At 41.9% G+C, this 15,824-nt stretch overlaps 1 protein-coding gene across 1 annotated transcript in view; it reads left to right on the forward strand.

Moving 5' to 3' along the window:
- RASSF1 (Ras association domain family member 1) overlaps positions 1–15,824 on the forward strand; it is a 33,999-nt gene continuing 18,175 nt past the window's right edge. Inside the window, exons 1-2 of the mRNA XM_014058095.2 lie at positions 1–968; positions 10,955–11,076. Coding sequence (XP_013913570.1) covers positions 638–968; positions 10,955–11,076 — 453 coding nt within the window. The 5' untranslated portion in view covers positions 1–637. The remainder of the gene's footprint in view (positions 969–10,954; positions 11,077–15,824) is intronic.

Raw genomic sequence — 15,824 nt, forward strand, 5'->3', positions numbered from 1 at the left:
GAACCTGCGTGGGACCGGTTCCTATGCGGGTGAAGCCACTTCTTGTTCCGGAGGTGCCTTAAGGCGGGAAGTGAGGAGGGGGGAGCGTCGGCCCCAAAGCTTCCGAAGCGAGGCACCGCCCGCGTCTTTCTCTCTCTCTCCACCCCACCCCCTTCCCTCCATCCCATTGCTGGGAAAGGGGACTTGAATGAAAGTGGAGGCGAGCTGAGGCTTTTTCTCCGATCGCTTGCGCGAAAAAAGAAAAAGTTTCTGAGCAGCCCTTTTAAAGACACAGCCTGAGTTAACACAACCGTCGCCGCCTTCCTCCCCAGACTTTTACGCGCGGGAGAAGGCCGTTTGCCGTAAAAGCCCAGAAAGCCACCCAGTTTGTTGCAGGGAAGAATGGGGTGAGAGAAGAGGAGGACAAGGCTCCGCTGGCTGAGCTCTGGCCAAGATCCCCAGGGATTTTCTTCGGATTACTTCAAAACGGAGGGAGGCAAACGGAGAGCTGGAGTGAAGGCAAGGAACGTCCGAGAGGCAAGGATTCCGGCGAGCGAGGCGGACGAGGAGGATGGGAACGCCAACCGGCCCCCGATGAGGACTCCATGCGGGTTCCCGAGCTCTTTCTTCCCTTCCGCCCTCAGCCCAGGAAAGGGCCATGAACCGTCCCACGCACCAAGAGATGATCGAACTGCAGAACCTGGGCCTGGAGGAGCAGCTGGACCTGACGCGCTGCCCGCGAGGCACGGCCAACCGCCCCGTCCGCTTAGAGCGCGCTAACGCCTTGAGGATCTCTCCCGGGAAAGTGCCCGAGCTTTTGACCCGCGTTCGCCAGATCCGCCTTCTGGGCGGCCAGAGCGATCCTAAATTAACCGAGGAGCTCGGTGAGGGACACCTCTTCCGATCCTGCACTCAGAGTCAACCCACCTGGTGCGATCTGTGCGGGGAGTTCATCTGGGGCGTCTTCAAAAAGCATCTCCGCTGCATCTGTGAGTACCGGAGCTTAACTTTCCCCCACAAGTCCCACTTGCAGAAATTTCGGGGAGAAGCAGAAGGGTGGTAGATAATGCCCAGTGCAGGATGCATAAAGTGGCCAATTAGGGTACCCTTAGCAGCTTCAGACTTTGGGTTATGTTAGCGCCGTTGCTTCTATTCCATGCAAAAACCGCCTCTGGTTACCTTGTTTCCGACTGAACTTTTATAACAACAGAGTACGGCAGGCATAGATCCAGCAGGGGAAAAACTGATTTAACTCTTTAAAAAAGTAGTCCCTTGTATTGAAAGTACAGTTTAAGATCTGTGCAAGAAAAACAAGATGAAAGATCACCTGAAAATGGTATTTTGCATGGGTTCAAGATTTCTTTTAAAGCTGTTGGTTGGGGAAAATTGCATTTCCTAAAGATTGTATCCAGAGCAACTATTGAACATGGGCATGCAATACAATTAGGTCTTTTTTTCCCTTTTCAATCTCTTTACCAACATTGGCAATACAAGCTGCCTGTGTGCTGTGTGTAAGAGAATACTATGGGAGGGGGCTAATTAGGGTGTGTGCAGATGTGTCACAGTGTGTCTGTGAGGGTCTAATGGGAGGACTGTGGTGCATGTTGCCCGTGGAGCTGTTTTTGTGTAGTTGTGCATTGGGAAGCCCAGGATAGGCAAGATACCCTATAGCCATGGTGATGAAACAAAGGCATGCATGCTGAAAACAGCATGCAGAGCCATCCTACGTGGGACACACAGTTTCGCTGGCTCTCTTTCATGTTCCTTTGCACATACATGTGCCCGCTAGCTGGCCTTCGCAGAAATTGGAGCACCAAAACCCGGAAGAGTGGCGTTCCTTTGCCATGCGCATGCCAGCATCCAAACTTCCAGGTTGCGCACATGAGCGATGGCCAGCTGTTTCTCAGGCACACACTCGCACCGCAGGTTTAGGTGCTGCCATGCGTATGCACGATGGAATGCTGCTGTTCTGGATTTTGGCGCTCCTGCAGGTGTAAAAGCCAGTGAGGCCGCACGTTCCTCATGGGATGGTTTTGTGTGCCATTTCCGGCACTCAGGTTGGCACACAGTGATGAAAAAGTTTAGCCATCACTGCCCTATGCTATGAGTCATAAAACTAGGAGAGAGCCAGAGAAGAGCTTAGAATGGAGCAGTCAGGAAGATTCCAGAGCCGCTGCCCAGCTATTTCTCCTATAGAGGTTTCCTTTCTGGAAAATGTTTTGCCACAACTCCTGGCCCTATCTGGCCTGGCATTTGAATTCAGTCTTCTTTTTGTAGGCTTTTTGTACAAAATTTGCTCAAATTTTGTTTGGATTTGGGAGAATAATCCTGTTGACCGACAAGTATCTTGAGGTTGTTTACATAATTTCTTTCTAGCATTTTCTTTTATTAGAAAGTATAAAAATATCTCTTTTGCTCTATAAAAGTGTATGAATGAAAAACATGACATTATTATAATACAACTACAAATTGGGGTTTAGAAATTGCTGTGAATTAGTAAAACAGGAATCTATCTAAGTCTAAGAGTGCATGGCAATACACACACACACACACACACACACACACATATACACACACATGCATACATACATACTACATTTTTAAGCTGGGTTAAGTTGCAATTTGAAAACTGATTTGTGCAGACTTGAACAGAATTGGAACTGTTGTATTATTGTATTTGTATTTATTTGTCTTGTATGCCGCCCACTCCCGAAGGACTCCGGGCAGCTCACAATAGACAAGGGAAGGGGGAAGACTAGACAAAGACAACACTTTAAAAACAAAACCACAATATTCACAATTTCCGTGGGGCTGGATGTTTCACAGGCCCCCCGGCCTGCTGGAGCAGCCAGGACTTGGTGGCTTTGCGGAAAGCCGGGAGGGTCGTAAGGGTCCGGATCTCGACAGGGAGATCATTCCAGAGGGCTGGAGCTGCAACAGAGAAGGCTCTCCCCCGGGGTTCGCCAGCCGACATTGGCTGGCAGATGGAATCCGGAGGAGACCTAACCTGTGAGATCTGATCGGTCTATGGGAGGTAATCGGCAGGAGGCGGTCTCTCAGGTATGTGCTATCAAATACAATTCAGCAAAGCAAAAGTTTTTAAAGTCCAATGAGCTCTCTATTTTTCTATAAATAAAAACAGTCTTCAAAATTCTGCAATCACTTGCTTCCAAAATAGTTTTAGAACTATAATTTGATCAGATCCACAGAAAAACAGAAACTTAATTGTTCATGCTTTTTTATCTCTGGCGGAAACAAGATGGGGATAGTACAACAGTCCTTCCTCTACTTGATCTCTTAGTGACCTTCAGTACCATCAACCATAATATTCTTGAGCAGTGGTTTCAGAGGTTGGGAGTGGTGGTGGGAGCTCTGTGTTGTCCAGGTTCATTTCCTTCCTCTGTGGCCATTCTCAGTTGCTGCTGAAAGGAAGCAAGAGGTCTAGACCTCATCAACATGCTTTGTTCGGTCTGCAAACGTTGATGCTCTTTCTGCTTCTGTTTAACATCTGCATGAAGCTGCTGGATGAGATCATCCATCACTAATGACTGATATATGCTGATGATACCCAGCTGTATGTCTCAGCCCACGGTGAGTTAAGCAATGCTGTGAGCTCCCTCTCTCAGTGCTTGGTGGCTGTTAAGGACTGGATAAGGAGCAATGGGCTGAATTTGAACCCCAGCAAGACCGAGTGGCTCTGGATTCAAGGTTCCTTGCTCTATGGAGAATTGCCACCATTGGTCTTGAATGGAGTGGCGCTGCCCCAAACAGACCCCATGCACAATCTTGGGGTTCTCCTGGACTCGTAACTCCTGCTCCAGGAGCAGGTGGTAGTTGTGGCCAGGAGGCCTTTGCAAAACTGCCGGTTTTGTGCCAGTTATACCCTTTCCTGGACCAACAATCTCTGCTCACAGTCACTCAAGCCCATCACTCTAGTCACCTCTTGACTTGACTATTGCAATGCACTCTACATAGGGCTGCCCTTGAAAGGCATCCAGAAGCTCCAATTGGTTTAAAATGCAGTGTCCTGTATGGCTTCATGCAGACCCAGGTGTGCACATGTATCAGGAGCTACACTGGCTGTCAATTTGCTTCCAGGTGCAATTCAAGGTGCTGATTGTCACCTTTAAAGGCTTGGGACCACATTATCCAAAGGACCGTCTCCTCGTTTATATCCACCCATTTCACTAGAACAGAGAATGTTGTGGGTTCTGTCTCCTAAGGAGGTTCTTCTGGTGGGACCCAGAAGAAGGACCCTTTTCCATGGTGGCACCCTCCCTTTGAAACATCATCCCTGCAGAAATTAGACTGGCCCTCACTTTGAATCTTTCTCTCAAAGCCCTGAAGACCACATTCTGGCAATGGGCCAGGGGAACCCAGAGTGGAATAGAGTCCATCAAGTGGCTTATTTGAGTGCTTGCTGTTCATGCGCCTTCAGCATTTAGTCATGCCAGCCACATGACCACAGAGATGTCTTCAGACAGTGCTGGCTCTTCGGCTTTGAAACAGAGATGAGCACCACCCTCTAGAGTCAGGAACGACTAGCACATACGTGCGAGGGGAGCCTTTACTTTTACTAAGCCACCCAGAATTGCTAAAGCTGCATATCTGAGTTCAATTGCAGGCTCAGATGTTTCCATCTGAGAGGTTGCAAAGGAGGAACTCACAGAATTATAGCTTGGAAGGGATCTTGGAAATACACTATATTGCAAAAGTATTCGCTCAGCCATCCAAATAATCAGATTCAGTTGTGAGCGAATACTTTTGGCAATATAGTGTATTTTATTTAACCCTTGCTCAGAGCAGAAATCCTCAGGCTATCCCAGATTAATGGCTGTCCTGCAGGGATGGAATATCCAGGACTGTCCAAGAGGCAGGTAACTTGGCCAGGAAATACCTCCTTGTTTTCCATTTGAATCTCTATAAAGCTTCCATCCAAAGGTTCTTGCCCTACCTTTAGGCATTATGGAGAATAAATCTGTACCCCCTTCTCTATGGCAGCCCTTCAAGAATTAGACAACTTCTATTAGGTCTCCCCTTTACCTTTTCTTTTTTTAAACTAAATATAGTCAGTTTTTTTAAACTGTTCTTCATAAGATTTAGCATTCAAGCGCCCACCATCTTTATCAGCATTCTCTTCATTCTTTTACATTTCTCAGCATCTTTCCTAAGTTGTGAGAACCAGAACTGAACCGAGTATTTCAGGTACAGTCATAAAACTGAACTATCATTTCCCATCATTTTGATACTGCCTCTATTGATGCAACCCACTGTTCTTTTTGGAAGCTGCGTCTAAATCATTTATGAAAATTTTGAAGAGCACCCAGGACAGAACTCCAGGGTACACCATTGGATATTTCTGTCCTTAAGGACATTGAACTGTTAAGTCAGACACATTGGATAAGACTAATCAACCAGCTATGAATGCACCTGGCAATAGGATCATTCATCCCACATTGTTTCCTTTTATAAAGGAGGAGGCTGTAATCAACTTTATCCAAATGCTGCATTAAAGTACACTTCATGTTCAGCATTTCCTTGATTTTCTAGTCATTTTCCAGAATGAAGGAAAATATATGTGTCCAAAGGATAATGTTGCAGGTTCCAATCTGGGTCAGTCAGTGGAACCAGAGATTTTGACGTCGGAGCTTTTGGGTTCATGCTGGAGCCCATCATCAGGGAACTTCTCTCTAGCTAGAGAGAAATTCCCTGAAGATGGGCTCCAAGTGATTGACCCAGATTGGATCTAATTTTTTTTGTTAAACACACACACACACACACACACACACACACACACACACAAAGATTTATTTGGCATGAGCGGTATGCAAATATGCTGTATGCTTGATTATCATATGTAGGATTTTCCCAGATACAGATGTTAAGCTGATATTTTCCCAAGTCCACTTCCTCCCTCCTCCTCTTCTTTCTAAAGAGTTAGAGCAACACTGGGACTTCTCCAATCTTCTCACATTTCTCCTAAACTTCAGGAATTCTCATCATTGGTTCTATGACCACATTCATTAGTTACTTTAGCATCCTAGAATATTATCGATCCAGACCTGGGGATTTGAATTCATTCAAAGTTGTATGAATTCTCTCATTAGTTCCTTATCTATTTTGACCTCATTTATCTTCTCCCCACACACACAGACACAGTGTGACAGATTGGACCACTTTATGTGAAAAGATACTCATAATAAATATAAATGTTGATATATAAAATTTAAAAGTTAACTTTTCTTATGCTATTTTTCAATATGTAAATGGAGAGTTTCATTAACAGAGAATTATTAATACATAAAGCCTCTCATAAGAATAGCATAGCATTGTCTGGTTCTACTTATTGCAAAAAAAACCTATGTATATGGACATACTGTCTGGGTCCCTAATTTGCCTATGACCTCTTCTTTCTTTCTCTAGGTTTTGTTCTTTTTTGTTTAATAATTGGCCATGCCCCCATACCTTCCATTTTGTGAAAATTGACAAATCTGGTCCTTGATAGTCCCAGTGCCTATAACATATCCTCCAAACATGTCAATAGGTGGGGGAAATAGGAAGGGAGGGAGGGATTAACTCTGATATAATTGTATGATCTGGTTTATGCACATTTCTAAACTGTATTTGCAACATGTGTAAGTATTGGTTGATGCTTATTTACCTTTATTGCCTTCAACTTTCTAGCAGTCAAGTAAAAGATAATCACATCTTCTTTAAAATGTATCTGTACTGATTAGCAGGAATTTTATTCTGTGCCTGTCATTTTTCAGGATGTTTGTTTTGTGTACTCTGAACTTTACCCTGATTTTTTATTTTTTTTCTCTCCTCACTTCCTTCCCTAGTCATATGGGAAATCATTTTCTATCTCTGCTGCACTACTACGCAGTAGATCCTATGCATTTATATCTCATATATATATATATATATATATATATATATACTGACTAATATTGTTCTGCAGAATTAAAGACAATGTTTACACAGTGAGTAAAGTGCTTTGATGAGTTGATATCTTAATCTCTATATTGATATAGTCATTTCTAATATAAGATGTTTATCCCATTCGTTTGTATAGTTAGTAGGCAGTAGTCCAGTATAAAATGTACTGAGCTTACCAATTATGACATTTACCCCATTGAAAAAAGAGTGTATGTAAATTCCTCTGATGTGGTAGATGATGGGATTAAGTCATGTAATATCACTGGGAGAGAACATACAGTTCCCACCAGACTCTTTGTTATGTTTGCTGTAAGAGAGAAATAGTTATTCATTTGGAAGCAATGTAATTTTTCCATATACCCAATTAAGTAAAGTAGATATTAACTCAAGACTATCTTCTTGTGTTCTAAAATCAGCAGATTTACATAAGTCATTAGGGGACATTGTGCCCATTAGTCATTTTTATAAAGTATGTATTGTGTGGCAAGCCAAATATGAGTGTGATAGCATATTTATATTTTAAGGTATAGGATTTTATGAGCTGCTGTTCACTTCATCAGATACTGTACATGCAGTAGCTTGACTAATATATCAATATTTCCTCTATACTTGGAGTTCTAAATCCTATGAATTTAATTTGAGTTAGGACTCAACAAGGAATATATATGCCATTTCTTTTTGTAACTACATTCATTCTGCATATGAAACAAATGAAACAATGATACGATGTTACAATTTTTATCCAAATTGTTTCATTAGAAATAAAAAACAATTGAATTTAGAATGTTTTTGTAGAAATGATTGGCTTCCCTAGTTTTGCATAATTCCTTCATTTTTCTCTCCATTATTCATCCTTACTCTATATAACAGCAACTATAGAAAAACTATAACTTGTATGAGCAGGAAATTGCAAATGTATTCAGCATGCTCATAGCCAATCAATTTATAAGATTTTGTTGTGGTGAAAAATTGGAGGAAAGAGTGCTTTATACATTGCCTTGGACTGTTGAAGAAAAGATGGAATATAAATCTAACAACCAAGCCATCTGAACATTCTACTAAGAGTCCATTAGGTCTAAAAAAAGGTCTTTTTTGTTGGATTAATTAGCTTGAAATCATTAGAACCATACTCATTTTAAAGCCCATTGATTTTGTAATATTGGATACTCCAATTAAAAGCAAAGTAGGTGGTTTTGGCTTAGGACAACTAAACCAAGAATTTGACATAGTTTTTAGATTATAATGTAATATAATCTAGATATATGAAATACCACAGCAGGTGGCAGCACCTAGCTAACACTGTGGGTCCTAATAGGCCAGGCTGTTTTTTTTAGGGGAGCCTTTGTACACAAGACATTAACATACAAGCAAATGGATGTAACTGGATACAATTCTACATTTTAATGGTAGTAATTTTATTTATAATGCAGTTATAAGTGCAGCAAAGGCATACACTAAAACCACAATTGATACATTAATTAGATACATAGAAAACTGACTGCAGAAAAAGATCTGGTGGCCCACCAAATCTGCCCTTTGTATTTTGTTTTGTTATATTTTTGTTGGATGATGAACAAGTTTATCCCAAGCATGTTTAAACTCAGTTACTGATGATTGACCCACAATCTCCAGAGGAAGTTGATTCCAAGTTTCCACTATTTTTTCTGCGGTGTAATACTTTCTAACATTACTTTTGAACTTTCCTTCTGTCAGTTTGAAGTTATGCCTTGTTTTCTTGATTAATTAATTATAACAGAAATAAAATAAAGAACCTCTAAATTAAAATATTCATGACATATATTATTAATCACTATACATTCAAAGTGAAAAATAAGTATTTGTTTATTTCACAGCAACTTCAGAGCAGCCAATGTAAAAGAAGCAATTTAAGACTTTAAAAAAAACCTTTAAGCACTGTAAATCAAATTTTAAATGTAATCCTGGCAGGAATCTATTGCAGTGAAATGGAGCTCCTAAATGTAAAAGTGGCTATTCCAGTATGTAATAGATTCAACTGACCCTGGCATGATCCTGGCACAAAAGCACAGGCATCATCAGCACAAGCCTAACCAGCAGGGCTTTCAAATAACCAGTGTGCATATATACACTCGATCAACATCATCAATTTGTAGTGGTATCTTTCTTAAAATCCCAATTTAACAAACGCAATTTTAAAAAGTAGGGGGTCTAGTAAGAAAGATACAGAATAGGATTATTCTGGACGTGAAGCAAAGGATGGAACAAAGTCTTGGAATCCAGCCAATAGGCTACTATAATCAAGTGTGGCACACAAACCAAGAGCTTGACTCTCTTAGTAGTGAAAAACCACTGAATTCTGCAAACATTCTGTAAAAATAACAGCATTTCATAATTTTTCCCATTTTTTCCCAACCCACATGGAAAAGTATGGATAATGATATATTTCTGGAGCAGCTTTGAAGAGTGGAAGGAAAAGGCACAATACAATGGTGATTCTCTTCCTCTCGCCATGGTCAATACCAGTTCCTGTTGGGTTGGGGAGAGGTCAAGCACAAGCTCTCAGCACTATAGACTCTGATGGGTCCTATTTAATAATGTGTGAAGTTATTAAGAGTATAAGGTGCACTATCATCACTGTGCTGCTAGTGTCCAATTGTACTTATCCATCTTGGGCTGACCAAGCAATGGCTGAGAATCTGGAAGGGGGACAGCAGCCCTCGACTCAAGCACAGGAAGATGAGACACTATGGTTTTTAAGTTCCCTTGTTCTGGATATTTTTCATCTTTGGTTCTGACTGTGGGTTCATTTCCCAGTCAGAACAATTTGGAAGACCACCTAGATTCACTGCTCCTGCTCAAACAGCAGGTGGCAGCTACAACTACGATATGTTCAATCTAAAATAGTGGGAACACATACAATCTGAAATCCTGTGTATGAACAGAAAGCTATGCCCACATTGTGTCATACAGAGTAAGAACATCTGGAAAGTGTCAATGTATATGTGGTGGTGGTTGAATTTAGAATACAAAACCAGAGAGCAAGAATTAGAGTCTATAAAGAGAATAATAAAGGACCCGATGACAGAGCTCAAGAAACAGAGCACAAAGACTAGAAATAAAATGAGATATTCTGAAACATCCATTTTTAAACACTTAGATTTTCATATCTGTGAACATTTTTCATCTGACTGACTTAAAACACCTGCTATGCATGAGGTTTTTTCAGCTTGTTTTCACATGTATTGTCAATTTTTGTTTTTGAAAGTGTTGATATTTCCACATAATAGATTATAAGTTCATAGGCAGAAAACTATGTAGAAACGACAGCAAGAGGCAAATTTCTGATCATAGATTTTTCTATCATTATATAACTTGTCTCTCCACCCCAAAGTTAACTGTGAACAAGTCTGAACCAGTCAGTTTATAAAGGATGTTGCAAACCATCATATAAGGTGATCATAGGAAAATTGAACAAATACATTTGACTGCAGTCCATTCTGGCTGGTCTAAGATACAAGCACAAAATACTTGGAATGTACATATTGAGGGGGGAAAGCAATCAAGGAACGCATTTTGTCTGGTGAGGATGGCACTGTGCCCTAGCACCATGTGATTGGCATTAGACATTCCTTTCAAATAAGCATATCTCCCATGCAGCAGTTACAGTTCAATAAGCAGACTCCTTCTTTAAAAATAAGGCTTTTATCTTTACAGACAGCAGAGCAGCTGCCAAAGTAAGGTGATGCACTGGGATACAGAGGCTCTTTCAGACTTTTCATTTAAAGCATGGGAGATCTCAAATCTTTATTTGGCCTGCTATCTTTCTGCCAATAATTGTCAATGGCTGTGCCATGGAGATTAGGCCTGCATGACACAAAAAAATCAAAGTTGAAACGAAAATTCTAAAGATTGTTAAAAGAAAATATTCATTAAAATTTTGGGGTGAAAACTTCAAAGGGTGTGTTTGGTTACATGAACTGCTTGCTTGCTTGTGACATTTCTTTTCTATCTTAATTTATCCCTTTAACTTCTCTTTGTTTTTTTAAATTTTCCTTAGACTGCAAGTTCATCTGTCACTACCGATGCCGTGCTCTAATCCGACTTGATTGCAGGGGACCCAGATATAAAAATGAGCAGGATGAAGGCAATGAGCAGACAATAGAAAAAGACACTAATGTGGTAAGAAACAGTTTTAAATAATAATGCAGTGGAAGGAGGAGGTTGCATAGTAATATTGGAATGGCAAAGAAAATTGCAAAATGAAGCAAAATATCCAAGAATCCATCCTTAATATTTTCTAGACAATATTTTCACATAGCAAGTGAATTTCTTCTAAGTTCACTAAGAGCCACCACTAGACCAAATGGGTCCGTAATCAACATAAAGGGAGCATATATTGCAACTAGGACTAGGTGGTCTCTAGTAATGTCAGTCATGATGCCTGGGACTGCTGGGATCACTAGTTTCACAACATCATAAATTACACCTGATTTATAAACATTTATGAACGTTCCCAGTAATAAGCTTAGTAATATAATTCCAGAAAAGTGGGGGTGGGAAACTATCATCTAGATGATTGACAATAATCCAATGTTCCTCTAGTCAAGATAATTTTCCTAAAACAGAGGAGAAAGCTTTATTGCATTCACAAGCAATAATATTCTATTTTCAATACAATCTGAGACTCGGCAGAAGGCAAACAAGATCATAAATGTGTCAATGTGGTTTTGGAAGATTGAATTTCATCTTGTAATGGTGCTTCTGCTCTCTACAGCTGGAGCTTGATGCTGCCAAAATGACCCTGAGGTCAGAACTTGGGGGGGGGGGGGAAACAGCACCTAGATAGGCAATACCCCATCAGACCAGCTGGAAAGGTTCACTGCAATTAACACTTTGTCATCTAATGGAGATGTAGAACCATACCACTTAGCAACATCACTCATATGCTGTTCCCAGAAGAGAACAGATTATCTAGCATCTCTTATAGAAATATATATCCAATGTGCTTCTATTTCTGTCTGTTATGCATTGCTGTATAATTTAAGCTACTGTTATTAGGTAAGTATCTTAAAAGCCCAGCTGGTTTGGTCTCTTTTCCTTTCAGCACTAATTTACTCAGATTTAATTGCTTGGGGAAGACTGCCATTTCAGAATGCAGGTTTGGAATTGCTTTTTTAAAATTCTCCCTTTAAAGAACAGTCATAACAGGCAAGAGGTTGTTAGATTTTTTTTGCCCTTGCACTACTATTATATAATTATAGCATAAAGAGTATTCATACATGCTATCAATGCCTGCAGCCCAAAATAATGATCCCTCTTCTCTCTTGCCTTAAAAGTGAGACTACAGGTAGTCCTTGACTTATGACCAATCTCTTAGTGACCATTCCAAGTTACAATGGACATCCCCAAGACTACTAACAACCAGGATTGCAGTTGGGGCAGTTGGTAGCCACTCACATTTACAGCCATTTGCAGTGCCCCATAGTCATATGACTGCAATTTACAACATTTATTGCCAAAAACTAGCATTTACTTCCAGTTTGATATTTTTTTAATGCCCATTGTGGAGAATGGATTTGCTTAATGACATTTGTTTAACAACTGCCACAAAAAGAAGTTTAAAAACTCAAGTGTAGTCACATGGTATCCACTTAAGAACTGGCACGACACATAACCCTGATTCTGGAGTCAATTAGTCTTACGTTGAAGACTATCTGTATTCAGTTTTGTGGTTTCTTAGTTGTAATCCAACCAACTCTTCTGGTCTTCGCCCTTATTATAATAGTGGTTGAGGTGCTGGCTTAGAAACCCAATGATTATGAGTTCCAGGCCTCCCTTAGGCATGAAAGCCAGCAGGATAACTCAGTCACCAGTCACACTTGGTCCCACCTACTTCACAGGATTGTTGTGGGGAAAAATAGGAGGCAGGAATATTAGGAATATTATATATGCCACCTTGAGTTATACATAAAAAGTGGGATAAAAATCTAGTAATAAAATAGCAAGTTTTCACTATGCAGTGGAAAGTATGAAATAGATGAAGGATTACAATACCAACCATCCATTTATATGCTATTAAAATTCTTATTCCTGTAACTTTTTAACTGGGCAAAAGAGTACATGATTGTTGTTGCTAGTTGCGAAGTTGTGTCCAACCCATCACAACCCCATGGACAATGTTCCTCAGGCCTTCTTGTCCTCTAACAGGACAAGGAGTCCTTTTAAGCTCATGCCTACTGCTTCAGTGACTCCATCCAGCCACCTCATTCTCTGTCGTCCCCTTCTTCTTTTGGCCTCCATCTTTCCCAGCATGAGTCCTTCCTTCTCATTAGGTGGCCAAAGTATTTGAGTTTCATCTACAGGATCTGGCCTACTAAAGAGCAGTCAGGGTTGATCTCCTCTAGGACTGACCGGTTTAATCGCTTTGCAGTGCAACTGACTCACAGAAGATTTCTCCAGCACCATAGTTCAAAGAACTCAATTCTTTGGCGCTCAGCCTTCCTTATGGTCCAACTTTCACAGCCATACATTGCAACTGGGAAAACCATAGCCTTGACTATACGCACTTTTGTTGGCAGGGTGATGTCTCTGATTTTTAGTATGCTGTCTAGATTTGCCATAGCTTTCCTCCCCAGGAGCAAGCATCTTTTAATTTCTTGGCTGCAGTCCCCATCTGCTGTGATCTTGGAGCCCAGGAAAATAAAATCTTTCACTACCTTCGTTTCTTCCCCATCTATTTGCCAGGAATTGAGAGGGCCAGATGCCATGCCATTAGTTTTCTTAATGTTGAGTTTTAAGCCAACTTTTGCACTCTCCTTCTTCACTCGCATCAAGAGGCTCTTTAGTTCCTCTTCACTTTCTGCTATTAGAGTGAGATCATCTGCATATCTGAGGTTGTTGATATTTCTCCCGGCAATCTTAATTCCAATTTGTGATTCATCTAGTCCCGCCTTTCTCATGATGTGCTCTGCATATAAGTTAAATAGGCAGGGCGACAGTATATAGCCTTGCTGGACTCCTTTCCCAATTTTGAACCAGTCAGCGGTTCAGTGTCCAGTTCTGTTGCTTTTTGACCCGCATATAGCTTTCTCAAGAGACAAATAAGATTGTCTGGTATTCCATGCCTTTAAGAACTTGCCACAATTGGTTGTGATCCACACAATCAAACTGCTTCATACTCAATGAAGCAGAAGTAGATGTTTTTCTGGACATGATAGGACAATTTTTCAACCAAGGTACCTCCAATGGCTTAACTTACAGAATGAGTCCAAAATCCGGGTCCCATGACTCCCAAGGAATTGAAATTTGGTAACTTGTATGAAACATCTTATAACGTAAGATTATAAAAGCTTATGACATAGTACAAAATATCCTAAAATATTTCTTATGCCAATGTTTGACTCTGCTTTTCCAGTTCAGCCTGGGCTTGTTTCAAGGCAGACACAGCTCTGAAGGCACTGAAGAATCTGGCAAGGAAATATCTTTTGAAAGGATAACCCAAGAAGTCATGGGTAGTCTCAAGTATTAAATATGTATATATTGCTATATATATATATATATAGTTCAACTAGCACTGTTGCTGCAATATATACATATTCTGCAATATATACACATATCTAGCTAGAGAGGAGTTCCCTGAAGATGGGATCCAGGTTCCCCAAGTTCATCTTCCTCTTATTACAGAAAATCAGCCAAAGATGTTGTATTATTACAGCGCTCTAGGTACTGCAAAAACTTCCACTCTTCCTTTTAGTTTCCTTCTGAATTGTAATTTTCCTTTCTAGTTTCCTTCTGAGTCCTACAGTTGCTAGATCCCCCCCACCCCACCCAAAAAATTGCCCTACGGCTCTGATTCTCGTTGCTAGCGAAGCAGAACGGAAAATCAAATCGGCTAAAGGAACCAAGCAAGTTTAACGTTGCATTCCCTCAAGCATGCCGCCGACCATAGAAAAGGGAAGGGCGGAGGAAAGTGACTCCTATTCCAGGAGGGCTGGAAAAAACGCGCTGAAGACAAAAGCCAGCAAAAGCCGTGACGCCAACTCGCGCGGTGGCTACTTGGACGATGAAATCACCCCTCAACCGCCTTCACGAGCAGGAAACGGGCGGGGCTCCTGGCCTTGAGAAGCAGCAGCAGACGGGCTCTTCCTCGTCCAATCAGCAGGCGGGCGCGGCCGCTGTCTACTTTTCAATCCCAACGGCTGCAGGCGGGCGTGCAAAAAAGAGGCGGCGCTTCCGCCGGCTCCTCCTCCTCATCCAAAGCCGGGCTTGTAGCGCCTGTGGCAGAGGGCGAGCGGGAGCGTTGAGGGCGTCCGTTTGAGCCAGCCGGGATCGAAGGAGAAGCCGCAAAGTCAAGCTGCCTTGGCGGTGTCCATTCGCAGGGACTCCTCTTAATTCCTCCAGTGCTACCCAGAGGAGGAGGCGGTGCGGGGAGAATTGCTCTTCCCGTGGCTCCAGTTCTCGGGAGTTTAATTGTTCGTGGCGTGGCGCAGTTTGGTTAGTTGGTCGAAGCTCCGGCAGGGGACAAAGGGAGGCGGGCGAGTGAGGTCGAATAGGGGCCTCTGAGGAGCACCGGCGGTACAAGAAGAAACTCCCTGTCCAGCCGTGCCCCGTTGCCGCTCTTCCTCCTCCGGCGAAGTATATATCTATATATCTATAGGGCATGAGGGAAAGTGACGCGGCGGCCACTCCGTCCTTCGAGATGACTTGGAGCAGCACAACGAGCAGCGGCTACTGCAGCCAGGAAGACTCGGACTCCGAGCTGGAGCAGTACTTCACGGCCCGCACCTCGTTTATCCGCAAACCCCACAAGGAAAAGGTGAAAGGCTCACGCGGCCCCCACCCCCGCTCTTTTTATTCTCAAACGCGGCTTTTCTCCCACCCGGGAAAGTAGTGTTTGTTGCGCTAACTATCCGTCGCAGTCTGTAGTT

This window comes from Thamnophis sirtalis, unplaced genomic scaffold (genome assembly GCF_051295495.1).
Source record: "Thamnophis sirtalis isolate CommonGarterSnake01/CBP01778 unplaced genomic scaffold, rThaSir2_p1.2 scaffold_3, whole genome shotgun sequence".
Lineage (NCBI taxonomy): Eukaryota > Metazoa > Chordata > Lepidosauria > Squamata > Natricidae > Thamnophis > Thamnophis sirtalis.